The sequence below is a fragment of the Nerophis ophidion genome, linkage group LG01 (assembly GCF_033978795.1).
Source record: "Nerophis ophidion isolate RoL-2023_Sa linkage group LG01, RoL_Noph_v1.0, whole genome shotgun sequence".
Taxonomy (NCBI): Eukaryota; Metazoa; Chordata; class Actinopteri; order Syngnathiformes; family Syngnathidae; genus Nerophis; species Nerophis ophidion.
The window spans coordinates 52,666,769-52,694,443 of record NC_084611.1 but is presented as its reverse complement, the minus strand read 5'-3'; the positions used below and the strand labels follow the sequence as shown (position 1 = coordinate 52,694,443).

The 27,675-nt window shown below is 38.4% G+C and overlaps 1 protein-coding gene across 4 annotated transcripts in view; it reads right to left on the bottom strand.

The window, feature by feature from the left end:
* Nucleotides 1-27,675, bottom strand: part of tbc1d1 (TBC1 (tre-2/USP6, BUB2, cdc16) domain family, member 1) — a 168,077-nt gene that overhangs the window by 98,289 nt on the left and 42,113 nt on the right. For all 4 annotated transcript variants that reach the window (XM_061906987.1, XM_061906996.1, XM_061907005.1 and 1 more), the window contains 8 exons: nucleotides 24,382-24,471; nucleotides 19,001-19,105; nucleotides 14,822-14,954; nucleotides 14,667-14,758; nucleotides 14,366-14,482; nucleotides 12,985-13,107; nucleotides 12,764-12,909; nucleotides 9,892-10,152 (listed from right to left, as the gene is read on the bottom strand). In XM_061906987.1, the coding sequence (XP_061762971.1) occupies nucleotides 9,892-10,152; nucleotides 12,764-12,909; nucleotides 12,985-13,107; nucleotides 14,366-14,482; nucleotides 14,667-14,758; nucleotides 14,822-14,954; nucleotides 19,001-19,105; nucleotides 24,382-24,471 (1,067 nt within the window). The remainder of the gene's footprint in view (nucleotides 1-9,891; nucleotides 10,153-12,763; nucleotides 12,910-12,984; nucleotides 13,108-14,365; nucleotides 14,483-14,666; nucleotides 14,759-14,821; nucleotides 14,955-19,000; nucleotides 19,106-24,381; nucleotides 24,472-27,675) is intronic.

Below are 27,675 nucleotides of genomic sequence, written 5' to 3'. Positions count from 1 at the left end.
GCATGTGTCAGTGGAATGGTTAGTTCTGAAGCCGGATTGGAATTTGTACATTAGTTTATTAGTAGCAAGGTATCTATCAACCTGTTCATAAACTATTTTCTCCATTACTTTCGAAATGGAACTGAGAATAGAAACAGGTCGGTAGTTACCAGGTTCTAATTTGCTTCCTTTTTTATAAAGGGGGGTTACTCTTGCTATCTTGAAATCCTTGGGTACTTGGCCTTGTTTGATTGAGAGGTTTATTATATGAGTGATTATTGGGGCAATGGTGGTGGCAGAGTCCATGAGGAATCTGGAGGGGATATTGTCAAGGCCGGTGGCCTTGTTTGGGTGGCCCATTGTTGCTTTTTATTTGTTATTCTTATTGTAATATTTCTCTATTTTGTTTCCATTTAAACCCCCATTATTTACTTTTACTTTTTTTTAAATTAATCTCAACTCTGTACACTGCTGCTGGAATTTTAATTTTCCTGAAGGAACTCTCCTGAAGGAATCAATAAAGTACTATCTATCTATCTAAATGGTAACACCCCAATAAGTTTTTCAACTTGTTTAAGTTGGGGTCCACGTTAATCAATTCAAGGTAAGTTTGTTTGTTTTTGTACTGGATAACAAGGTAAAATGAGAAACCCCTAAATCTCACATGATTGGGAGAGGAGCTGGCTGTCAGCGTGTTCAGTTTTGGCTCTAATTATTGCTTGATAATCTCATTTTTATAACTGGGTTGAAACCGACCCTAACATCATCAAGGTCATAATTTCAACCAGAGCATTTTATAATTTAGCGAAAAAAAAAAGTTTATTTTTGTTGAAATAGAGGTTCCTGACCAAGTCAAAAAGCCTTGATGCAAAAAATAAATGGATGTGGTTCTTTTTTGCATTTAAAAACTAAAACCGCTAGGTGCCGACCCAAACACAAGACGAAGGTTAAAGGCCTACTGAAATGAGATTTTCTTATTTAAACGTGGATAGCAGATCTATTCTATTGCCATATTTTTGCTGAAAGGATTTAGAAGAGAACATCCACAATAAAGTTTGCAACTTTCGGTGCTGAGACAAAAGCCCTGCCTCTACCGGAAGTCGCAGACGATGACGTCGCAAGTGTGGGGGCTCCTCAAATATTCACATTGTTTATAAAGGGAGCCTCCAACAAAAAGTGCTATTCGGACATTGAAAACGACAATTTCCCCATTAATTTGAGCGAGGCTGAAAGATTCGTGTTTAAAAATATTGATAGCGAAGGACTAGAAAAAAAAAACGGGATTGTAATTGGGACGGATTCCGATGTTTTTAGACACATTTAGTACGATAATTCTGGAAAATCCCTTATCTTTCTATTGTGTTGCTAGTGTTTTAGTGAGTTAAAACTGTCATGGCTCAACAAATCAAAATCAATCAAAGTTGAAGTAATGAATTATTGACCTATTTAAGGCTGAAATGTAACGCTTCACTTTGAAATCATTTGAAAACTAAATTACCTTTAACAAAAAGGGCATACAAAAAAAACAAAAATTAGATAGTTAAAACTTATAAATAACGGTTACATCTAAACTTAATCCAAAGAATTGAATGTTGAAAGTTAAAATAAAAGTGCCCTATTTTTTTTCAAACACTTTTTTCTAACTGTCATTTCTAAAAAGTAACAACTTAAAACCAGTGTTAAGAAATTAATTTACATTTGCTATATGAATATATATATATATATATATATATATATATATACATGTATATATATATATATATATATATATATATATATATACATGTATATATATATATATATATACATGTATATATATATATATATATATATACTGTATGTATATATATATATATATAGATATATATATATACTGTATGTATGTATATATATATATATATATATACAAACCCCGTTTCCATATGAGTTGGGAAATTGTGTTATATGTAAATATAAATGGAATACAATGATTTTCAAATCCTTTTCAACCCATATGCAGTTGAATGCACTACAAAGACAAGGTATTTCATGTTCAAACTCATACATACTCATAATGTTGCAAAAAATAATTAACTTAATATTTCATGGCTGCAACACGTGCCAAAGTAGTTGGGAAAGGGCATGTTCACCACTGTGTTTCATCACCTTTTCTTTGAACAACACTCAATAAACTTTTGGGAATTAAGGAGACATTTTTGAAGCTTTTCAGGTGGAATTATTTTCCATTCTTGTTTTATGTACAGCTTAAGTTGTTCAACAGTCCAGGGTCTCTGTTGTGGTATTTTAGGCTTCATTTTGCACCACACATTTTCAATGGGCGACAGGTCTGGACTACAGGCAGGCCAGTCTAGTACCCGCACTATTTTACTATGAAGTCACGCTGTTGTAACAAGTGACTTGGCATTGTCTTGCTAAAATAAGCAGGGGTGTCCATGATAACGTTGCTTGGGTGGCAACATATGTAGCTCCAAAACCTGTATGTACCTTTCAGCATTAATGGTGCCTTCACAGACGTGTAAGTCACCCATGCCTCGGGCACTAATGCACCCCCATACCATCACAGATGCTGGCTTTTGAACTTTGCGTCGATAACAGTCCGGAGGGGTCTTTTCCTCTTTGGTCCGGAGGACACAACGTTCACTGTTTCCAAAAAACAATTTGAAATGTGGACTCGTCAGACCATAGAACACTTTTCCACTTTGCATCAGTCCATCTTAGATGATCTTGGGCCCAGAGAAGCTGGCGGCGTTTCTGGGTGTCGTTGATAAATGGCTTTGGCTTTGCATAGTAGTTTTAACTTGCACTTACGGATGTAGCGACAAACTGTAGTTACTAACAGTGGTTTTCTGAAGTGTTCCTGAGCCCGTGTGGTGATATCCTTTACACACTGATGTCGCTTTTTGATGCAGTACCGCCTGAGGGAACAAAGGTCTGTTATATCATCGCTTACGTGCAGGGATTTCTCCAGATTCTCTGAACCTTTTGATGATATTATGGACCATAGATGGTGAAATTCCTAAATTTCTTGCAATAGCCGAATGAGAAATGTTGTTCATAAACTGTTTGACAATTTGCTCACGCATTTGTTCACAAAGTGGTGACCGTTTCCCAGTCCTTGTTTGTGAATGACTGAACATTCCACGGAAGCTGCTTTTATACCCAATCATGGCACCCACCTGTTCCCAATTAACCTGCACACCTGTGGGATGTTCCAAACAAGTGTCTGATGAGAATTCCTCAACTTTATCAGTATTTATTTCCAACTTTCCCAACTTCTTCGTCACGTGTTGCTGGCATCAAATTCTAAAGTTAATGATTATTTTCAATAAAAAAAGTGTTTATCAGTTTAAACATCAAATATGTTGTCTTTGTAGCATATTCAACTGATTATGGGTTGAAAATGATTTGCAAATCATTGTATTCCATTTATATTTATAACACAATTTCCCAACTCATATGGAAACAGGGTTTGTATATGCATGATATATATATATATATATATATATATATATATATATATTTATATATTAGGGCTGCAAAACTTTGGGTGTCCCACGATTCGATTCAATATCGATTCTTGGGTCACGATTCCATAATATATCAATTTTTTGATTCGATTCTCGATTCAAAAACGATATTTTTCCGATTCAAAACGATTCTGTATTCATTCAATAGATAGGATTTCAGCAGGATCTACCACAGTCTGCTGACATGCAAGGAGAGTAGTAGATTTAAAAAAAAAAAAGCTTTTATAATTGTAAAGGACAATGTTTTATCAACAGATTGCAATAATGTAAATTAGTTTTAACTATTAAACATACCAAAAATATGACTTATTTTATCTTGGTGAAAATATTGGACACAGTCTATTGTCAAGCTTATGAGATGCGATGCAAGTGTAAGCCACTGTGACACTATTGTTCTTTTTTTTATTTTTATAAATGTCTAATGATAATGTCAATGAGGGATTTTAATCACTGCTATGCTGAAATTATAACTAATATTGATACTGTTATTGATAATATTAATTATTGTTTCATTACTTTTGGTTTGTTCTGCGTCGTGTTTGTGTCTCCTCTCAGTTGCTCTGTTTATTGCAGTTCTGAGTGTTGCTGGGTCAGGTTTGGTTTTGGAATTGGATTGCATTGTTGTGGTATTGCTGTGTAGTGGTTTGTTGGATTGATAAAAATTAATTTAAAAAACTAAAAAAATAAATAAAAAATAAAAAATCAATAAAAAAAAAAAAAAAAAGAGAATCGATTCTGAATCACACAACGTATTCGAATCGATTTTTTCCTACACCCCTAAAATATATATATATTAGGGGTGTAACGGTATGTGTATTTGTATTGAACCGATTCGGTACGGGGGTTTCGGTTCGGTTCGGAGGTATACCTAACGACACGGACATATTAAGTAGCGCACGTTTGGTAAAAAATGCACACCGAGGCACTAGAGGTGCAACGGATCAACATTGATCCGTGATCCGTTCGGATCAATATCTTCGGTTCGGCACACACGTGATCCGCGTTCTGATTTATGAAAAAAAAAAGTTGTTCGCACAGTGTGGTAATGGCGAGCGGAGTAACACCCCGTGCCATTTAATCAGTGTGTTTATAAGTGCAGACTCCATTGTGCAAAACGAGGGTTTTAAACACATGCTGAAAGTGCTTCAGCCACATTACGACATCCCGTCGCGCACCAACTTCAACGATAAGATTGTACCAGATTTTTATGAGCAAGAGAAGACAAAAGTTGTGGACGAACTATCCCGAGCGTCATCTGTTGCGCTCACGACAGAAGGGTGGAGGTCCAGGGGAACTATGTGACCATCAGGGGCGGTTCTAGGTATGCTTATATGAGGGGGCAGTCAGAAATGTGAAGGGGGCATCATGTGTACACATCATGCTCCAGCACTTTTTTTTTCTGTGTTTATAGTAACGATGCTTTCTTCATTGAAATGGGTCTTTAGCTATGTGTCCAACCCCATCCTGGAGTAGTGGATTGCACTTTGTCAGGCCTCTACCATCAGACCTGTTCAACTTGGGTTTCCCACCTGAAGACTAAGCTCCTGCTGGTGTAGCTCTTACGGTCACTGAGGCACGCAAACCCCCTGACCACAATTAGGTGGCAATCCCTCAGGGGGGGAAACATTAACAGCGCTGCCATATTTCCGACAGGGGAAACCGAAGCAGGCGTCTCGCACCACAGAATACTCTAGCCATGGTCGTGTGCGGTACCAGGCAGGATTGAATGATCTTAATGTTGTACCAAATGCACGCTTTGGGTAGCCACCCAGTATTGGCTGAGATGGTGCGTTGCCATTTAAGTCACTTGGTAGCTGAGCAGGCTGCTTTGGGGGAGTGCTTGTTGGGGGGAGGGAGGGAGCTGGTGCAGGAGAAACAGTGCTTGCTGGTGCTAAAGGTGCAGTATTGCTAGCTGATGTCCCTGATGTACTAGCAGTAGCATCATTGCTACTACTACATGTAGGAGCAGGACTAGAATTTTTAAATGCTCTGAAAAATGGATGCATTACAGAGCATTAACTTTCTCTTTGTGAGCTGCTGGAAGCTGGAGCAGAAAATAAGTAAGCTTGAACAACAACAGAAAAAACCCGCTGTGATTACATGAAGAAAAACAACAACAGTACAGCACTACAGCCTGAGGCGGGGCTTTACGTAGGGGTCTGTCAGACACAGGTCACTTGTCTTCAGTTTGTCACATGCAGTGGACGTGGGCACTCATCTGGGCACAAAATTCATTCACTCCAATGTATGTGTGTTGCCCACTTGCTTGTAAATTGATGAAAACGGCAGTGTTATTGTTTTTAGGTGTCTTGGTCATATCAAGTGAAACTTATAATTTGTTTATTACAAAATGTAGATCGAAACATTAAAGGTTGACTATGTAGAATTACAAGAAAAACAACAGAAAAAGAATTCCAGCAGTCGATTGCCAGACCGTTCCTAGGTAAAACGGGCCGTTGCTAGGGACTCCGCTCTGAACAGAGGACAGCAGAGGACTGCTAAGCAGGATATGTTTCATTTTTACCCTCATTAACAGCATCATAAATGACTTGTAGCTTGTTACAGGGACAGTGGAGGCTCTCTGCCTTCCAAACCACTGCTGCTCGGAGCCTCTGCTGTCACTGCTCTCGTCAAGTTGTTAAAAAAAAAAAAAAAAGGAACTCTGTAGCACCGAAATTCCGCGACGATAAACGTGTTTATGACAGATAAGACTACACAAATACACGCATCCTAACAAATATATGATAAATGTAGACAACTTTTCCTTTTCTTTTACTTTCATACTGCAACAGTGATTGGATGTTTACTGAGGGCTGAGGGGTGTGTGCGGGTGTGTGTCTGCTGCGCAGCCTGTGGAATGTTGAATACACGCACAGCGGAGGGAGGGATGAGAGGGAAGCCAACACTACTGTATCGTGTGTGTCCCTTTTTCGTCAATTTTTTCCGCTAGTGCAGATTATTTTGTCAACTTGTAATGTAGTAATTTTGTGAGTTTATTAAAATTTGCTTTCTCAAATTTTGATTTGAAGGGGCAAGACATTTATTTAAGGGGGGTCTGCCCCCTCTTGCCCCTGCGTAGAGCCGGCCATGGTGACCATAAGCGCTCATTTCATCACAGCAGAGTGGGAGATGAGAAGACGCGCCCCCTTTACAAGAGTCACCTTACGCAGGTACTGACACAAGCAGTGGAGGAAATGTGGCACTGTTTTTCATTAATTATGTTAAAAAGAAGATAGTATGCCTTGTGCATTTGAACTATATATTATATATTTTAATTTAATAATTTAAAAGTGTTACAAAACAATACGGCAAAACTTCTGTTTATTTGTCATGTCTTTTTTTTTTTTTTTTGCTGATCTGAAAAAAAAGATCCAATCCGTGAGTTTTTTGATCCATTGCACCCCTACGAGGCACCATGAATTGATTTACGTGGACCCTGACTTAAAACAGGTTGAAATACTTATTGGGGTGCTACCATTTAGTGGTCAATTGTACGGAATATGTACTGTACTGTGCAATCTACTAATAAAAGTGTCAATCAATCAAAAAAACACCAACACACGGCATGCTAGCAACGACTGGGCTATGATAGACTGACCATACCTCCTCTTTTCACCAGACATGTCCTCTTTTGCGGGGCTGTCCGGGTGGAGTTTCTTAAATGCCTCAAATGTACGGCATTTTAAGTTAGGGTTGCGTGTATTTTCAATGTAGGTTCAAGGTTAAGAAGGGGTTCAAAACAAGACAATTTCTGCACACAGCAGCATTCGTGAGGGAGGGACAGAGACAGACAGAGCGAGAGAGTTATGATAAACATGCATGCGCCGCCAGGCTCTGATTTAATTTTTTAATATCTATAGCAGGGGTGTCAAAAGTATGCCCCGGAGGCCATTTGCGGCACACACCTAATGTTTTAAAAGGCCCATGGCACATTCTAAAAATACAATTAAAATAAACAAAAATATAAAGAAAAGTGAAATAAAAAAGATTCAAGGCTAAATGTAATTTAGAAAAAGTTGCAACGTTGTCTAATTAAACAAAGCTGTTTTTTTCCTTTCAAACTGTCATTGCTCAAAACATAAAATTGAATCAAAATCAATGTTATTATGAATTATTGACCTATCCAAGTTTCCGATTACTTCACAACAAAACAATTTTGGTGGAAGATTTAGCAAATTTGTTAAATAAATAATCAAAAAATGTATTTTGTATTTTTACTTACCGTACCGAAAATGAAACGAACCGTGACCTCTGAACCGAGGTACGTACCGAACCGAAATTTTTGTGTACCGTTACACCCCTAATATATATATATATATATATATATATATATACATACATACATTACATACATACATACATACACATTTATATATATATACACACATATATATACATGTACATACATATATATATATAAATATAAACATACATATATATATATAAATATATACATACATATATATATAAATATATACATTTATATATATAAATATATACATATGTACATACATAGATATATATACACACATATATAGATACATATATATATATATATATATATATATACACACACATATATATACATACATACATACATATATATATATACACACACACACATATATACATACATACATACATATATACACACATATATACATACATACATACATACATACAGGCAGGCATACATATATATATACACACACATATACATATATACATACATATATATATATATACACATATATACATATATATACACATATATATATACATACATACTAGAGATGCGCGGTTTGCGGTCTCATCTGCGGAGTCCACGGGTAAACCGCGGGTCGGGCGGTTGACATGACGAAAAAATAGATTTTAATTAGATTCGGGCAGGTGGCGGTTGAACCATCCGGAGACATTTGATATACATGGTTCTGGGATCGGTATCTTTTGCCATTCAAAGAGCCATTTAAGACCTGTGTCATAAAGTGAAGAAGTCAATAAGAGACGCAATTATTCTCTTGAATGACTGCCGGCAGTTACCCAGATATTAAATATTAGTGCGTGCTATGAAGCCATTGGCTTTGTCGCCTTCTACATTATACACGATCTGCTTGTCAGTCCAGCAACATGTTGTGTGTGGCTTCCACAGCAACACGCACACGACTGCAAGGCATACTGGGTGACACAGAGTACACTAATGGTTGTGATATAAACAATTTTAACACTCTTAGTAATATGCGCCACGCTTTGAAGCCACACCAATTAAGAACGACAAACACATTTCGGGAGAACATCCTCACAGTAACACAACATAAACGCAACATAACAAATACCCATAATCCCAACCCCCCCCAGCAAGTTTTCGGAGAGAAAAATTGTGATATTAAGTCGGCTCTTACCGGAGACTTGAGTGGATTACGCGACCTCATCCTGCAGCTCAAAAAGGCAGCTGTGATCTTGGCTCCTCGGCTTCTCTCAGAGACACTGGCGTTCACCGCAGCCATCCGACTTTCAGGTATGACTTTATAATCTCACTAAAATACTATTAACACAATAAGCAGATAGGGGATTTTCCAGAATTATCCTAGTAAATGTGTCTAACTACATCTGAAACTCTCCCACTGCCGCGGCCTGAAGCCGTCGCCTTTTCTTTTTTTATTGCTTCACACTAACTTTCCTCATCCACGAATCTTTCATCCTCGCTCAAATTAATGGGGAAATCGTCGCTTTCTCGGTCCGAATTGCTCTGACTGCTGGTGGCTCACATTATAAACAATGTGAGGATGTGAGGAGCCCTCACAACGGTGATGTCACGCGCACATCGTCTGCTACTTCCGGTATAGGCAAGGCTTTTTTATTAACGACCAAAAGTTGCGAACTTTATCGTCGATGTTCTCTACTAAATTCTTTCAGCAAAAATATGGCAATGTCGCGAAATGATCAAGTATGACACATAGAATGGACCTGCTATCCCCGTTTAAATAAGAAAATCTAATTTCAGTGACAATCTACAATGTAAATAGTCATGAAAATAAAGAAAACACATTGAATGAGGTGAAGGCGTGTTCAAACTGTTGGCCTGTACTGTACAGTGTATTGTGATATAGTTTTCAGCCATATCGCCCAGCTCTACAACACAGTTAAAAATTAAATGGGTGTATTTCAAGCACAATATCGGCTTTCTATTTCCTTGTGTCAGTGTGAAAGAGGAAACAAACTTCATTGTGGTAGATGTCACCTGTGGGAAAGCAGCAAGACTTCTGCAATGACTTCAACTGTAAGCCTCACAAGAGTGTGTGTTAAAGTGACTTAAGGGGACTGTTACATAGTATGCTCAGCTAACCCCCCTTTATTTCCCTACAAATTACCCGCAGGTGTTTCTTACTTGCTCTGGTGTGGTCTGTCGGCGCCGACGGAGTAGTGTCGTAAGAGCTTGAGCTTTGAAGCGGAGGCGGGGTCCTGCTCTGGCGTGTCGGCTAAAGTTAGCGCTGGTGAATGATCGGCCGAGGTGGGAGTCGAGGGGTGGCTGAAGGTGCTGGCTCGTTTGCGAAAGCCCTGCGACTGACTGTCACCTGCTGACGTGGGGGAGGGAGACGGGGAGGGATAGGGGTCAAGGCGCTTCAGGTCTCCTGTCGAGTTGTGGCCCCTGAAGACAAAACATGTGAATGGACTTCCTCTATTGAAACATTGCTGGACTGTTTATTCCAGGGGTGTCCAAACTTTGACTTATATATATATATATATATATATATATATATATATATATATATATACACACACACACACACACACACACATACATACATACATACATATGTATGTATACAGTGGGGCAAAAAAGTATTTAGTCAGCCACCGATTGTGCAAGTTCTCCCAATTAAAATGATGACAGAGGTCTGTAATTTTCCTCATAGGTACACTTCAACTGTGAGAGACAGAATGTGAAAAAAAATCCAGGAATTCACATTGTAGGAATTTTAAATAATTTATTTGTAAATTATGGTGGAAAAAAAGTATTTGGTCAACCATTCAAAGCTCTTACTTGATGGAAGGAGGTTTTGGCTCAAAATGTCCCGATACATGGCCCCATTCATTCTTTCCTTAACACGGATCAATCTTACTGTCCTCTTAGCAGAAAAACAGCCCCAAAGCATGATGTTTCAGTAGGTGTGGTGTTCTTGGGATGCAACTCAGTATTCTTCTTCCTCCAAAAACGGCAAGTTAAGTTTATACCAAAAAGTTATATTTTGGTTTCATCTGACATTCTCCCAATTCTCTGCTGTATCATCCATGTATCCATTTTGGTATAAACTCAACTTGTCGTGCTTGGAGGAAGAAGAATACTGAGTTGCATCCCAAGAACATCATACCTACTGTGAAGCATGGGGGTGGAAACATCATGCTTTGAGGCAGTTTTTCCTGCTAAGGGGACAGGACGATTGATCCGTGTTAAGAAAAGAATGAATGGGGCCATGTATCGTGAGATTCTGAGGCAAAACCTCCTTCCATCAGTGAGAGCTTTGAATGGTTGAGCAAATACTTATTTTCCACCATAATTTACAAATCAATTTTTTAAAATTCCTACAATGTGAATTCCTGGATTTTTTGTCACATTCTGTCTCTCACAGTTGAAGTGTACCTATGATGAAAATTACAGACCTCTGTCATCATTTTAAGTGGGAGAACTTGCACAATCGGTGGCTGATTAAATATTAAATACTTTTTTGCCCCACTGTGTGTGTGTGTGTATATATATATATATATATATATATATATATATATATATATATATACACACACACACATATACACACGTATATATACACATATGTGTGTGTGTGTGTATGTATATATATATATATATATATATATATATATATATATGTAGGTGTGGGAAAAATCACAAGACTACTTCATCTCTACAGAACTGTTTCATGAGGGGTTCCCTCAATCATCTCCTGAGTCAATGATTCCTTTTTTTCAGATCTGTGCTGAGTTCCTTTGACTTTCCCATTGTGGCGTTTGTAACAGAATCTAATGACTGCGTCACATGAGCCCTATTTAAATGGGCTCAGAGAAGTCAACAGGTTTCGTCAATCATAATCACTCAAATGAAGGTGAGAGGCCATGCCATGAAGCTCATTTGATTTGATTGTAACTTTTCTACATGTTTTTTGTGACCAACAAGTATGTGCTCCAATCACTCTATCACAAAAAAATAAAAGTTGTAGAAATTATTGGAAACTCAAGACAGCCATGACATTATGTTCTTCACAAGTGTATGTAAACTTTTAACCACAACCGTGTGTGTGTGTGTGTGTGTATATATATATATATATATATATATATATATATATATATACACACGGGTGGAGAGTGTTTTAAATTTTCCCATCATGCACTCTGATGGATTTAAAATGGATGTCATTATAAAAAAATATACTCAATAATGTTCATTGAGCAGGTTGTTATGTGTTGACCTTTATGTTAGTTACATTTTTTTGTTGCTCCATGACCAGAGAAGGTTTTTTTGGATTTTGTAATAAGTAATGTTGTTCTATAATATCAAAGTACTTTTCAAGGGTCATTGATCTGATGAACAGGTTCTTTGTAGGTTTCAACAAGCCAAATTTAGGACTTTTTTTGAGACCATAATGAATAAAATTTAAGACCCATTTCACATCGAAAGTGCACTATGCTTCATATGCGTTTCCCTCCACCGGCTTCTAACATGCACTGAACTGTTCCTCCTAAAGCCACAAATCATTAAACATACACTTACCCATGCACGCAACTACTGTAATACGGTCCTGTTTAAAGTTTTCTCCGCTGCTATGCTAAGTAAGCTGTCAACACGCAGCTGCGTGTGCACAGCAATAGCTGGTGGTGTTCGATACAATCTGACCGATAACGCACAGTTAGTTATGTCATAGCGTCCTCAAAAATCAAACGATTTCAAAGCAAAACTGAAGTTTATGCATGTTTTAAATAAAAGTAACGTCAATAGATTCTTAAGACTTTTTATGAGATTTTAGGAGAATTTTAATTCTAATTATTGAATTTAAGACCCTGCGGATACCCTATATTAACTCACATTGTCCACAAGATGGCAGCAAATATGTACTATTCGGAAACCAGCAGGCATTTAGGAATAATATACAAGCGTGTTTTGTTGAACTCATGACGTCTCCCGGGCTAAATTGAAGAGGCTGGTGAGCTGTAGTTTGGACAGCCCTGGTTTACTCCAGTGTACCAACCTCAACGGACTGGTGGGTCCCAGCTGGGCAGGGGGAGGGAAGGGGTCAACTAAGCAGGACTGGTCCTGGCCAATGACAGAGGAGACCGAGGAGCCACTATTGCTTCTTTCACTGTTGCCCCTCGGAGCGATGGCCTTGCTGCCCCCCTGCCGAGAAGAGTACGAAAATCAAACGCCACATCTTCCAATGTCAACCAACACACGCATGACCGCAGTGTTTACCTTCCATATGCCCTCCAAGGACTCGGTTAAAGAGCGCTTGGCTCTACTCTTGAACTGTTCCAGCCGCTGGCGACTGCTCGTTTGCTGCTGCGCCTCAACGGGTGCAGCGGGTGCCTCCTCGTTCTACGCGCGCACAAAAAAAAACAGTAGCGTATCAGATCCTGTCGAACACAACAGCACCGTGTAAACGGGACGTGAAAAGATCAAATACACAAATTACTGAGGAGGTACTGATACAACATTATCTCTTCTGATTTAAGATAGCCGATAATGGCTTTTTTGCAGATATCCAATTTTGTCCAACTCTTAATTACCAATTCCGATATCAACCGATACAGATTTATACAGTCGTGGAATTGACACATTATTATGCCTAATTTTGTTGTGATGCCCCGCTGGATGCATCAAACAATGTAACAAGGTTTTCTAAAATAAATCAACTCAAATTATGGAAAAAAATGCCAACATGGCACTGCCATATTTATTATTGAAGTCACAAAGTGCACTATTTTTTTTAACATGCCTCAAAACAGCAGCTTGGAATTTGGGACATGCTCTCCCTGAGAGACCATGAGGACGTTGAGGTCTGGGTGGTGGGGGTGGCGGTGGGATGAGCGGGGTGGGGTGTATATTGTAGCATCCCGGAAGAGTTAGTGCTGCAAAGGATTCTTGGTTTTTGTTCTGTTGTGTTTATTCTGTGTTACGGTGCGGATATTCTCCCGAAATGTGTTGTCATTCTTGTTTGGTGTGGCTTCACAGTGTGGCGCATATTTCTAACAGTGTTAAAGTTGTTTATACGGCCACCTTCAGTGGGACCTGTATGGCTGTTGACCAAGTATGCCTGGAATTCACTTGTGTGTGTGTGTGTGTGTAAAGCTGTGGATATTATGAGATTGGGTCGGCATGCAAAGGCAGTGCCTTTAAGGTTTATTGGCGCTCTGTCCTTCTCCCTAAGTCTGTGGGCCACTCTGTACAGCGGCGATTTGAAAAGTGATAAATTTTACTTTTTGAAACTGATACCGATAATTTCCGATATTACATTTCATAGCATTTATCGGCCGATAATATCGGCAGTCCGATGATATTGAACATCTCTAATTATTATTAAATGACTGCTTGTAGCCCTGTGATGAGGTGGCGACTTGTCCAGGGTGTACGCCGCCTTCCGCCAGAATGCAGCTGAGATAGGCTCCAGTACCCCCTGTGATCCCAAAAAAGGGACAAGCGATAGAAAATGGATGGATGGAAGACTGCTTGTATCGGATGATATATCGCAGATTACTGATGCGAGCCAATATATTTTGATACCTGTGTTTTTGTTGGTATCAAATCGACATCTGATATCAATATCGGAATGTGACACCTGCACAAATGACTGTACCTTTTTAGTGTCCTTAGGCAGTGTGTGGTGATGGATCATCTGCCTCTCTTCATACAAGTTCCTCAATGCTGACACGATGAGCTCATTTTCCTCCTGCTCACTCTTAGGATGCGACTTCTACAAGGAAACAAATAAACATATTTCCTTTCAGCGGCAGCAGTCTAATTCGAATAATTGCATCACTGTTTTGATGGAGCATAATTTGGTGTAACTTTCTGCAGTGTTTGTGTTGCAGTACAGCTAAATCACCAGCAGATGTCAGCCAAGGCACATTTTCCCACCTTTAAAGTGGATACGTTACCATAGTGTTTTCAAAGATTGCAGCTTGGTCTTGGTTGTCCAGCTCAGCCAGGTGTCTCTGAAGCTCCAGCTTGGTTTTCGAAGCATTTAGACCTAAGTAGCAATCCAAAGGGAAATGAAATAGTCTCAAAGTGTAAAGATCAGCTGGTGTCGTACCTTCGATTCTCTCACAGAGCCTGTGGAGCTGCAACATGGGGCAGCTGTCACACTGTTGGCTCTGGCTCTTTGCGTTCTGCTGCACGGCTGCCACAGAAAAGGCCTGCCTCAAGGTCAGCATTATCTCGTCCACCTGGAACAACAATTGTTTTTGTCGAGTCTTGGCTCTGTCTAAGTTTATGGGACAGTCGTTATTAATAATATATAGAGCTTTTCTAAGTACCCAAAGTCGCTTTACATGTGTGTGTGTGCTTTTGAAGGTAGGGAGGGAGGGGGCATCTCTGATGTGCCTGGAGAGAGCGTTCCAGAGAGAGGGGGCAGCCACGGAGAAGGCCCTGTCGCCCCAGGTTCGGCGCCTGGTCTTGGGGACTTCCAGGCGCCACTAGACCTGAGGGAACTGGACGGGACATGTGGCTGGAGGAGGTCAGAGAGGTAGGGTGGAGCCAGGTTATGGAGTGCCTTGTAGGTGCTGAGGAGTATTTTGAAGGTGATTCTGTATTTGACAGGCAGCCAGTGGAGGTCATGAAGGACAGGTGTGATGTGCTCTCTGGAGCGGGTACGGGTGAGCAGGCGGGCAGCGGAGTTTTGGACATATTGCAGTTTATTGAGGGTCTTGGAGGTGATGCCGTAGAGCAGTGGTCCCCAACCACCGGGCCGCGGCCCGATTGGTACCGGGCCGCAGAAGAATTTTTCATTCATTTTTATTTTAAAAAATTAAATAAAATAAAAAAATTGTTTTAATTTTTTTTAATTAAATCAACATAAAAAACACAATATACACTTACAATTAGTGCACCAACCACAAAAACCTCCCTTTTTCATGAAAAAAATGTACCTTTTTCATGACAAAGTAAAAAAAAAAAAAAAAGGATTCCTCCCCCCCAGGCCGCGGGACAAATTATTAAGCGTTGACCGGTCCGCGGATACAAAAAGGTTGGGGACCACTGCCGTAGAGGATGCTGTTACAGTAGTCTATCCGGGATGAGATGAAGGCGTGGATGAGGATTTCAGCAGCAGAGGATGTGAGGGAGGGCCGGAGACGGGCAATGTTTCTGAGGTGGAAGAATGCAGTTTTGTTGAAGTGGTTTACGTGGGGGAGGAATGAGAGGGTAGGGTCGAAAATTACACCTACGTTGCGGATGTAGGTGGAGGTAGTGACAAGGGAGCCGTCGATGTTTAATGAAAAGTCCTGAGTGGGGCTAGTGAGGGAGTCGGGGCCAATGATGATTATTTCAGATTTGTTACAGTTGAGTTTTAGAAAGTTTTTTTGCATCCAGGTTTTTAAGTCTGTGAGGCAGGTGGTGAGGGTGGAGTGGGTGGCTGTGGTGATGGTCGTGGTGGAAAGGTATAGTTGTGTGTCGTCGGCATAGCAGTGAAATTGAAGGCCGTGGTGGCGGAGGATCTGACCGAGGGGTAGGAGGTAGATGGTGAAGAGTAGTGGGCCAAGTACTGAGCCCTGGGGGACGCCGTGGGTGACTGGGGAAGTGGAGGACGTGCAGTTGTTGGTTGAGATGAATTGCTGACTGTCAGAGAGGTAGGATTTCATCCAGGAGAGGGCAGTCATTGTGTGAATGCTCCAAATCATTCACACATATGCTTTTTTACACCAAAATTCTTCCATTTTTATTATAGGCCTGCTGCAATGCTGCAATTCATTATTGAATGGGCGAATGGCTTTGGCACGTTCTACCTTCCAAATTTTTCACCCGGTTCAAACCGTTCCAACTTCAAACTGTTCAGCCTGTTTGGGAATCGTGGGCTTTCCCCTTGACAAATTTCAAAAATTCTCACATTCCCCAGAATTCCAGGTTTTCTGGGACATTTTCCCCATTCAAAATGAATAGGCCATTTTTCAAACTTCCGCCATTTCCACATTTTGCAACCGATTCAAACCATTCCACCTTCAACATATTCCACTCATCCTGGAAATACTAACGATCGTTTTTCCAAGTTCAAAAAAATTCCAAGAATTCCTAGAAAGTTAAGTTAAAGTTAAAGTGCCAATGATTGTCACACACACTAGGTGTGGTGAAATGTGTCCTCTGCATTTGACTCATTCCGTTGTTTCACCCCCTGGGAAGTGAGGGGAGCAGTGAGCAGCAGCTATGGCCCCGCCCGGGAATAATTTTTGGTCATTTAATCCCCAGGTCTAAGCCTTGATGCTGAGTGCCAAACAGGGAAGTAGTGGGTCCCATTTTTATAGTCTTTGGTATGACTCGGCCGGGTTTTGAACACCCAGGACCTACCAATCTCAGGGCAGACACTAACTACTAGGCCACTGAGTAGAATTCACTTTTTTTCCAGGCGACTGCTACCTCCAGATTTTTTCAACCTACTTCAACAATTCCACCGTCCAAACATTCTTCTTAATCAGGATAAAAAACAAAGTTTTCCCAAAATTCTTTAATACCATTTATTAATTAAAAGTGTTACTGCTTAAAAATTTCACGACCGATTTGAAAAATTCCAACACCAACCATTCCAACACCAAGCCATCAATCTGTCAATCCTTTCCGTGTCCGGGCCAGGTAAGGTTCCCCGTGTTGAGTCAAATTAAGCCGCAGGCTCCACTCCTGGTGGTGCCCTTCCGTCAATTCCTTTAAGTTTCAGCTTAAAGGAATTGACGGAATGTACTGAATGTACTCATTCAGTACATTCAAGTCTTTTAAGATTTTCCCAAAAAATTCCCACTTTTGCCGAGATCTTCCAAATTTCCATGAAATTCCCACTGAAATGAATGGGCATTTTCAAAGTTCCACAATTCCCTAATTTTTCATCCAATTCAAACCGTTCCAAACCGGTTCAAAATGGTGTGCTCTCCTTCAGCAATTTTTTTTAAAAATCCTGGATTTCCAAGAATTACCCATTTTCAGGGAGATTTCCATTTTTTAAACGTCCACCATTTTACATTGTTCAACCAATTCAAACCATTCCACTTTCAACATATTCCACTCATCCTGGAAATTCTAATGATCATTTTTCCAAGTTCAAAAAAAATTCCAGGAATTCATAGAATTCCCTTTTTTTCCAGCGACTGCTCCTCCCATATTTTTCAACCCACTTCAACCGTTCCACTGTCCAAACATTGCTCTTAATCAGGATAAAAAAGAAACTTGCTATTTGAACTGGAAAACATTTATTTTTCCAGTTTTCTCCTAAAAAATCTTTAACATCATTTATTAATTAAACCTGTACTACTTCAACATTTCTTGACCGGTTTGAAAAATTCCAACACCAACCATTTTCAACTCATTCAGAACATTCAAGTCTTTAAATATTTTTCCAAAAAACTCAAACTTTTCCCGAAATCTTCCAAATTTCCATGACATTCCCACTGAAATGAATGGGACATTTTTCAAAGTTCCACAATTCCCCCATTTTTCATCCGATTCAAACTGTTCCAAAACCAAAATATTCAGCCGGTTCAAAATGGTGTGCTCTCCTACAACAATTTTTTTTTAAATCCCGGATTTCCAAGAATTCCCTGTTTTCAGGGACATTTTCCCCATTCAAAATGAATTGTCCATTTTTTAAACTTCCACCATTTCCACATTCTTCAATCAATTCAAACCATTCCACCTTTAATACATTCCACCATCCTGGAAATTCTAAAGATCATATAAAAGATTCCAGGAATTCCTAAAATTCCCTGTTTTCCAAACCCTTTTTTCTGGCAACTGCTCCTTCCACATTTTCCAACCGATTCAAACCATTTGAACATCAACACATTCCACTCACCCAACTAACACTTTCCTAAGTTCTAAACCAAATTACCATGAATTGATTAACGTGGACCCCGACCTAAACAGGTTGATGAACTTATTCGGGTGTTACCATTTAGTGGTCAATTGTACGGAATATGTACTGTACTGTGCAATCTACTCATAAAAGTTTCAATCAATCAATCAATCCGTTTTTCCTGGAAATTCAAACTCTTCTTACATTCATACTACATTTTGTCTGCATTTCAGTTCAACTTCAGCGTTCACACGCAATTCCTTCATGAATTGCCTCATCTGGTTGTTTATTGTATTCCAAGTTAGCGTCAAGAATACTGGAAAACATGTGACATGGGCACCGTGGAGGGTTTAAAATCGGCTTGACATAGCGTTCGGCACATGAGTCAGTGGGAAATACAGATTTAACACATTTGAGTGCCGTGAAAAACACCCATCTCACCAGTGATTCATCCGCACACTGAAAGACGTAGCAGACGAAGTGGCAGCTTCCTCCTTCCACCGTCTCCCTGCAAATGAAGCCAAAGTGGTCCACGTGGCGGATGCCCTACAAAAAAGGTCATCAGGTGGGTCAATAGTACAGGACAGGTCTTGAAGTGGAAATTTGTCTGTCATTCACAATCCTCATGAAAGACAAAAACAAATACTGTAGTTTTCTTATTTTAATGCATTATAAGATGTAAATACAGGCTAACAAAAGTCACTTAACGAAGGGAGTCGCTCTATTCTGCCTATAAAGCGCTCAATTTTATTGATTTCTTTTAATTTTTTTTTTGTCCTGTACAGCTTTTCAGGCAAATCATATAGTTGATGTACTGCTCATATCGGCTGTTCAGATTTACTTACAAAAGAGAAGCGTCCCGTCTTAAAACTCATTTGTATACTGTAGCTTTTAAATAGACCACCTTTTTAGACCAGTTGATCTGCCGTTTCTTTTCTTTTCTTCTCTTCTCTGCCACCCTTTCTCCCTTGTGGGTGAGGGTGGGGGGGGGGGGGGGTGCACAAACACCGCACAGGTCCGGTGGCCATGGATGAAGTGCTGGCTGTCCAGAGTTTGGACCCGGGGTGGACCGCTCGCATGTGCATCGGTTGGGGACGTCTCTGCGCTGCTGACCCATCTACGCTTGGGATGGTCTCCTGCTGGCCCCACTATGGACTGGACTCTCACTATTATGTTAGATCCACTATGGACTGGACTCTCACTATTATGTTAGATCCACTATGGACTGGACGCTCACACTATTATGTTAGATCCACTATGGACCGGACTTTCAATCAATCAATCAATGTATTTTATTTCGGCAATCTTCACATAAAACAAAGAACAACAACAAGAAAAGAAAAACAAAAAAAAAAAAAAAAAAAAAACACTCATTTGAGCAATGATTGAGCCGAAAGGGTGTAGGTTGAAGCAACGCTTATATAAACCTACCCCATCACAACAAGAACAAGCTTCAAAATATATAAAATCTAAAACATGCTTCACTTATATTACTTTTTTTTTTTTTTAAACAATATATAAGCAACATATATGTAGCACACGTCTCATATACATAGTTTAACATTTAAATCAAACATATACATTTGTACACTTATATATATATATATATATACACATACATACACACACATATATATACACATACATATACACATACATACATACACACACATATATATATATATATACATATACATACACACATACACACATACATAAATACATTATACATACACAATTCATTTAAATTCCATATAAAGTGGTAATATATACATTTTAATATAACCTATATGTATAATTATGAAATCATACATTGTATTTATATACATATATATTATTGTCTTTCTAAAACAATGTTTGCTCTTCTTTCTTATATTTACTAATGATAAATGATTTAAAAAGCTTTTTAAACTGGTTTATGTTGGTGCTGTGTTTTATTTCATCCTTTAAACAGTTCCATATTTTAACCCCTGCTATTGTTATACTCATTCGTTTCTGCGTTGTTCTACAATATTGGATCTTAAAAAGTAGTTCTCCTCTTAAATTATAATTCCCTTCTCTTTGTAAAAATCTTCTCTGTAACCCTGTTGGAAGTAAATCTTTACTTGCTTTATAAATCATTTGGGCAGTCTTGAGTTGGATGAGATCTGGTAGTTTTAAATCAAATGTTTTTATAAATAATCCATTAGTGTGTTCTCGGGGTCCTGTGTTATGTATCAGTCTGATGGCCCTTTTTTGCATTATGAATAGTGGTTGGATGTTCGTCCTGTATGTATTTCCCCAAACTTCTAGACAGTAACTCAAATATGGTAAAACAAGTGTACAATAAAGAGTGTGTAATGTTTTTTGATTAAGAATGTGCCTTGTTTTACCCAGGACAGCAATACTTCTGGCCAACTTCCCTTTGATGTATGTAATGTGTGACTTCCAGCAGATCCTTTGGTCCAAGATCACACCCAAAAATTTGATTTTGTTTACTCTTTCTATACTAACATTGTCTATATACAATTTTACATCTATATCATTTCTCTTATTTCCAAATAACATAAAGTTAGTTTTATTTAGGTTCAATGATAATTTATTAGCATCAAACCATTTTTTTAGTTTATACATCTCCATGGTGACGGTCCTCAGGAGCTGCTGCAAGTCCACATCAGAACAGAGTACATTGGTGTCATCCGCAAATAACACATATTTAAGGTTTTCAGTTACTTTACAAATATCATTTATATACATGATGAACATCTTGGGCCCTAAAACTGACCCCTGTGGTACCCCACATTTAATATTTAACCAGCATGATTTGTTTTGTGATATCTGTACAAACTGCTTTCTATCAGATAAATAACTTTTTATCCATTCCAGAACAATACCCCTAAAACCATATTTTTCCATTTTTCTAAAAAGAATACTATGGTCTACTGTATCAAAAGCCTTCTTAAGATCTAAGAATACTCCTATTGTATATTTATTTTTATCAATACTATCAGTTATTTCCTCAATTAAATCTGTTAATGCTTGTGCTGTTGATCGATTATTCCTGAAACCATATTGCCTATCTGTTAATAATTCATTTTTTTCTACAAAGCCATCGAATCTATTTATAAATATTTTTTCTAATATTTTGGAGAACTGTGGTAGTGTTGAGATTGGTCTGTAGTTTGTGAATAAGTGTCCGTCTCCCGCTTTGTGAATAGGAACAACTTTTGCAATTTTCATTAGTTGAGGAAATACTCCCATTTCAAATGAAAGGTTAAATAGATACGCTAATGGAGCACTAATTCCATCTATCACACACTTTAAAGTTTGCATGTCTATATCATCCACATCTTTGCTTGTTTTGTTCTTAAAACTTTTGACTATGTCCCTGATTTCTCTTTCTACTACTGGTTTTAAAAACATTGTTTTAGGGTTTGGGTTGATATAATCTGCTGCATCTATTTTTGTCCCTTCTACCTTTATCTCTTCTGCTAGTTTCGGTCCAATATTTATAAAATACTCATTAAATGTATTTACTATCACCTCCTTATCCTTAATCATATTGTTATTTTCCATAAAGTATGGTGGGTATTGATTATCATCATTTTTATTTCTAATAATACCATTTAATATTTTCCATACACCTCTTATATTATTCTTGTTATATTCCAGTTTATTTATATAATAATCTTTTTTACACATTCTGATTATATTGATTAGTTTATTTTTATATTTTTTATATTTATTTTCATTTACTAAAGTTCTATTTTTTATAAATTCCTTATATAAAATATTCTTTTTTTTACAGGCATTTTGGAGTCCTTTAGTCATCCACGGTTTAAACTCGCCGTACTTTGACTTCCTTTTATAATTTACTACTGGACAATTTCCATCATATAGTATTTTAAATGTGTTTAAGAATCCTTCATAAGCTGCATTAACTTCTTTTTTATCATAAATAGTATTCCAATTTTGCTTTTGTAGTTCATTCTTGAATTTGTTGAGCGATTTCTCTGTTATGATTCTTTTATAGACAGTTTCACATTCATTCTTGATTTTAATTTTACTGGCACAGTTGTAGACCACAAAGACTGGGAGATGATCACTTATATCATTTATCAAGATTCCACATATTAGGTTGTCATCCATTATATTGGTAAATATATTGTCAATTAGGGTGGCACTATGTGATGTGATTCTTGTTGGTTTATTTATCAAAGATATCAAACTCATACTGTGCATTGTGTCTATAAATTCTGCTGTTTCTCTATTGCTACTTGTATGTATTAAGTCAATGTTAAAGTCTCCACTAATAAATATTTCTTTGTTATTCAATTTATAAAATAATCCTTCCATAGCTTTGGTGAAGATTTCTATTTTGGATCCCGGAGTTCTATATATACAACTAACTAGGATATTTTTTCTTCCTTCTCTTATAATCTCTACCGTTATACATTCCATTACTTGTTCAATGATAGATGTCATATTTTCAACTTTAATAAAGTTTAGATTTTTATCAATATAGAGTGCTACTCCTCCTCCCTTTTTATCTATTCTATCCAAATGCACAAATTCATATCCATTCAGACCAAAATCTACACTTTTTTCTTGAGTTATCCAAGTTTCTGATATTGCTATAATGCTAAAAGGTTTTACAAATTGACTTAAAAATTCCTTTATATGGTGAAAGTTTGCAGACAGACTTCTACTATTAATATGTATAATTGTTAATTGGTTATTTAATTTTATACTGTCATTATATTGTTCATCTGTATAATATTTGCAATTCATTGCTATGCCATTGAATAAATTTTTTTCAGGGTCTATATCGTTTTCAAACATAGTGCAAAGTTCATATTTCACTCATTCATTTGCTGTTATATTAACATTCAATTACCAAGTTGGCAACATGATTACTGGTTTCATCATTTGTACTTTTCAAGCTCCCCCATTTCTCTGATTACTAGAACCTTTGCTTCTTCAGGCGTGCCCTGTAGTTTTATCACTATAATGTTGGTTCCAATATGGACTGGACTCTCACTATGATGTTAGATCCACACTATTATGTTAGATCCACTATGGACTGGACTCTCACACTATTATGCTAGATCCACTATGGACTGGACTCTCACACTATTATGTTAGATCCACTATGGACTGGATTCCTACACTATTATGTTGGATCCACTATGGACTGGACTCTCACTATTATGTTAGATCCACCATGGACTGGACTGTTACTATTATGTTAGATCCACTGTGGACTTGACACACAGACTATAATGTTAGATCCTCTATGGACTGGACTCTCACTATTATGTTAGATCCACCATGGACTGGACTCTCACTATTATGTTAGATCCACTCTGGACTGGACTTTCACAATATTATGCTAGACCCACTCGACGTCCATTGCATCCGGTCTCCCCTGGTGGGGGGAGGTCCTCTTCAAGGTTTCTCATAGTCATTCACATTGACATCCCACTGGGTTGTGAGTTTTTCCTTGCCCTTATGTGGGCTCTGAACCGAGGATGTCGTTGTGGCTTGTGCAGCCCTTTGAGACACTTGTGATTTAGGGCTATATAAATAAACATTGATTGATTGAGGTCACCACATGTAAAATGGAGTATTGTTGGCAGTTTTTGGATGTTTTTTCAGAGGGCTTTATGGGCGCAATTGTGTACTCCAATTATCTGTGTTGTTAGCAGACTTTGCTAGCACTTATTTACGAGCTATGCATAAAAAAGACAAATATATGTGTTCTTTTCTTACATAAGGATTGTGAAGGATAGGCAAAATTCCAGAAAAAGAGCAGTTGCCCTTTATAATGAAAAGTTGCTTACTTGTGAGCAGAAGGATATTTCACGGAAACTCTTCTCAATTGCAACCTTTTTCGTGTCCGGACTGACCAAGAAGATCTGTGACCTCCCCACCTACGGCGAGAAGATGAAGACTGGGGTTACAAATGATAATCCTCAAACACGTGTCCAGCACCAGGGACTGCACTGATACCACACAAAAGCAGCAAAAATGATGAATGACGACATGACAAAGATAATCTTTTAACCTTTTTTTTTTTTAAAACACCAAAATGTGTTAAATGCCAGCGTTCCATTTCTTTTCTGCTCAGATAGTTCCGCTCCAGAGGACGGCCCTATTCCAAACATAATGAGAACACGAGTCACTATCACTGCTGAGCCTCAAGAGTTCTTTCAGTGGTCTGTAATGAGCTAGTGATCTCACGTCAGTCCTTGTTCCTTGGACTTCCTCCTTGTGCATAAAAGCAACTCATCAATTCTTAAGGAGGACGTGACACAGGAGGAACAGATGCTCGGTGATATCACCGCGTGAGGTCACTGTGTCTACGGTCTACATCCTGGAGGAGGACATGCAAACAGTGTGGGTGTGTGCTGGGATTGACAGCAATGGGCTTTGCTGGTTTCCTGTGTCAGTGGTAACCATTTCCTGTTTGACTGACAAACAGAAAAAGTCCGGAAGCCGAGGGGGGGCGGGGTCACCGAGGGCAAATAATGGTCAATGAGGGGATTGTGACCTGGTTCTTTTTCAGCAGCAGTCAGCATTAAATCAAGCTGAGTCACTTAACTGCACTGCAAAAACTGAAATCTAAGCAAGATGAAATATCAGAAATAAGGGTGATATTTGCTTATTTTCTGTCTGACAAGATAATTCTTCTCACTAAGCAGATTTTATGTTTGAGAGTTTTACTTGTTTTAAGGGTTTTGGTCCGAAATGATCTCAGTAAGATGTTACAGCTTGTTGCTGAGATTTTACGACCTATATCGGGGGTCAGCAACCCGCAGCTGTTTAGCGCCGCCCAAGTGGCTCACTAGAACTTGTTCAAAGATGAGTGAAAATGGAAAAAGATCCCACCGTTTATATCAAACATACTTCACTGCTGAGAGGAATTGGCAAGCACTGTTTTGTCCTAATTCCCTTCTGCTTAATTTTGTCCACCAAATGTTTTAAGCTGTGCACGAATGCACAAAAGGTGAGCTTTGTTGATTTTATTGATTCGCCGGAGTGCTTATCAGGCATATTTGGCCAATCAATGACTGTAAGCTAATCGATGCTAACATGCTATTTAGGCTACCTGTATTGCATCATGATTTTCAGAGTATAAGTCGCTCCGGTGTATATGTCGCACCTGCTGAAAATGCATAGTAAAGAAGGAAAAAAACATATAAGTTGCACTGGAGAATAAGTCGCATTGTTGGGGGAAATTTATTTGATAAAACCCAACACCAAGAATAGACATTTGAAAGGCAATTTAAAATAAATAAAGAATAGTGAACAACAGCGCCCCGCGTAACCCCAAAGGGAATAAGCGTTAGAAAATGGATGGATGGATAGTGAACAACAGGCTGAATAAGTGTACGTTATATGACACATAAATAACCAACTGAGAAGGTGCCTGGTATGTTAACGTAACATATTATGGTAAGAGTCATTCAATTAGCTATAACATTTAGAACATGCTATACCTTTAGCAAACAATCTGTCACTCCTAATCGCTAAATCCCATTAAATCTCATACGTCGAGGCTCTTTGATATTTTACGGTAATGTGTTAATCATTTCAGACATAATTTCACCCCTGGCCAAACTATGAAAAAATACGGTATGTCCTCTGTGTATTTAGTTAAAATAAAATACCCCTCATTTTGTATTATTTTTCTTCTTGTTATTGAACACTGACTTCTTGCAGTGCGCTGTCTTTCCCATTTTTGTCCACTGCATGCTAACTTGTTAGTAGTGCTGTCCCCATACCGATATTATAGTACCGGTACCAAAACGTATTTCGGTACTTTCCTAAATAAAGGGTACCACAAAAAATTGCATTATTGGCTTTAATTTAACAATAAATCTTAGGGTACATTAAACATATATTTCTTATTGCAATTGAAGAACAATTTTGTCCTTAAATAAAATAGTATTTTAAATAAACTTGTCTTTTAGAAGTAAATAAATATCCATCCATCCATTTTGTACCGCTTGTCCCTTTTGGCGTCATGGGGGGTCGCTGGCGCCTAGGCGGGGTACACCCTGGACAAGTTGCCACCTCATCGCAGAGTAAGTAAACAAAGACTCCTAATTAGTCTGCTGACATATGCAGTAACTATTGTGTCATGCATCATTCTATTTTGTCAAAATTATGAGGGACAAGCTGTAAATATTGATTCTTTCATTCCATCCATACTTTGTTATAACGTGTGTTGTCTACACTTCTGTTCAAACGTAATAATCACTTAGTCTTCTGTTATTTGATACTTTACATTAGTTGTGGATGATACCACAAATGTAGGTATCGATCTGATACCAAGTCATTACAGGGTCATATATTGGTCATATTCAAGGTTTTCATGTGTCCAGGGACGTACTTCCTGAGTTTATAAACATAATAATAGTAAAATAGATTTTGTGACGATAGAAGATATTGATGTAATCATAGTAGTATCGACTTGATACGCTTACTTGATATCGTTACAGTGGACTTCAGGTGTAGATCCACCAATGGCATTTGTTTACATTCAGTGTGCTCCTACGGTGTGTAGTGAAACATGTTTAGATATTCCTCGTCCTGCAGTGATAATGATCCTTGTAAGAAACTTACTTTATTTGTCGCCATGGAGACGAGGATTAGTGATTTAGAAGTAGCTAAAACACTACCGACTGCGGCTGAACTTTAGCCATGTCTTAAAGCACCTCTTCCTGAGGGTGTTTCAGTGTTATAACTTCACCTTTATCGTCAGTTTTTAAGCCAAAAAGCATCCGTTCTCCCTTTTCTGTCTACACACTGTGTCTGATTGTAAGTACTCGGTGATTGTGCGCTGCCGAACATGCTCCTCTGCTCGCAAAAAAACAGCAAATTGACACGACGTGACAACGCACCGTCATGCCCAGGGACCGGTACTTTTTAAACAGGGTATAGTACCCTTTTTGATTCATTTGTTCATTAGTACAGTGACACTATACCAGTACTGCTACACCGTACTAGCCTACTTGTTACACTATTGTCTTTTTAGATAAACCTTTGCGACCTTTTCGATTTACAGACTTTAAGATGGAGCCAAATATGTCTGTGTGTACGAACACTTCATTCATCTTGTGTTTGCCGCC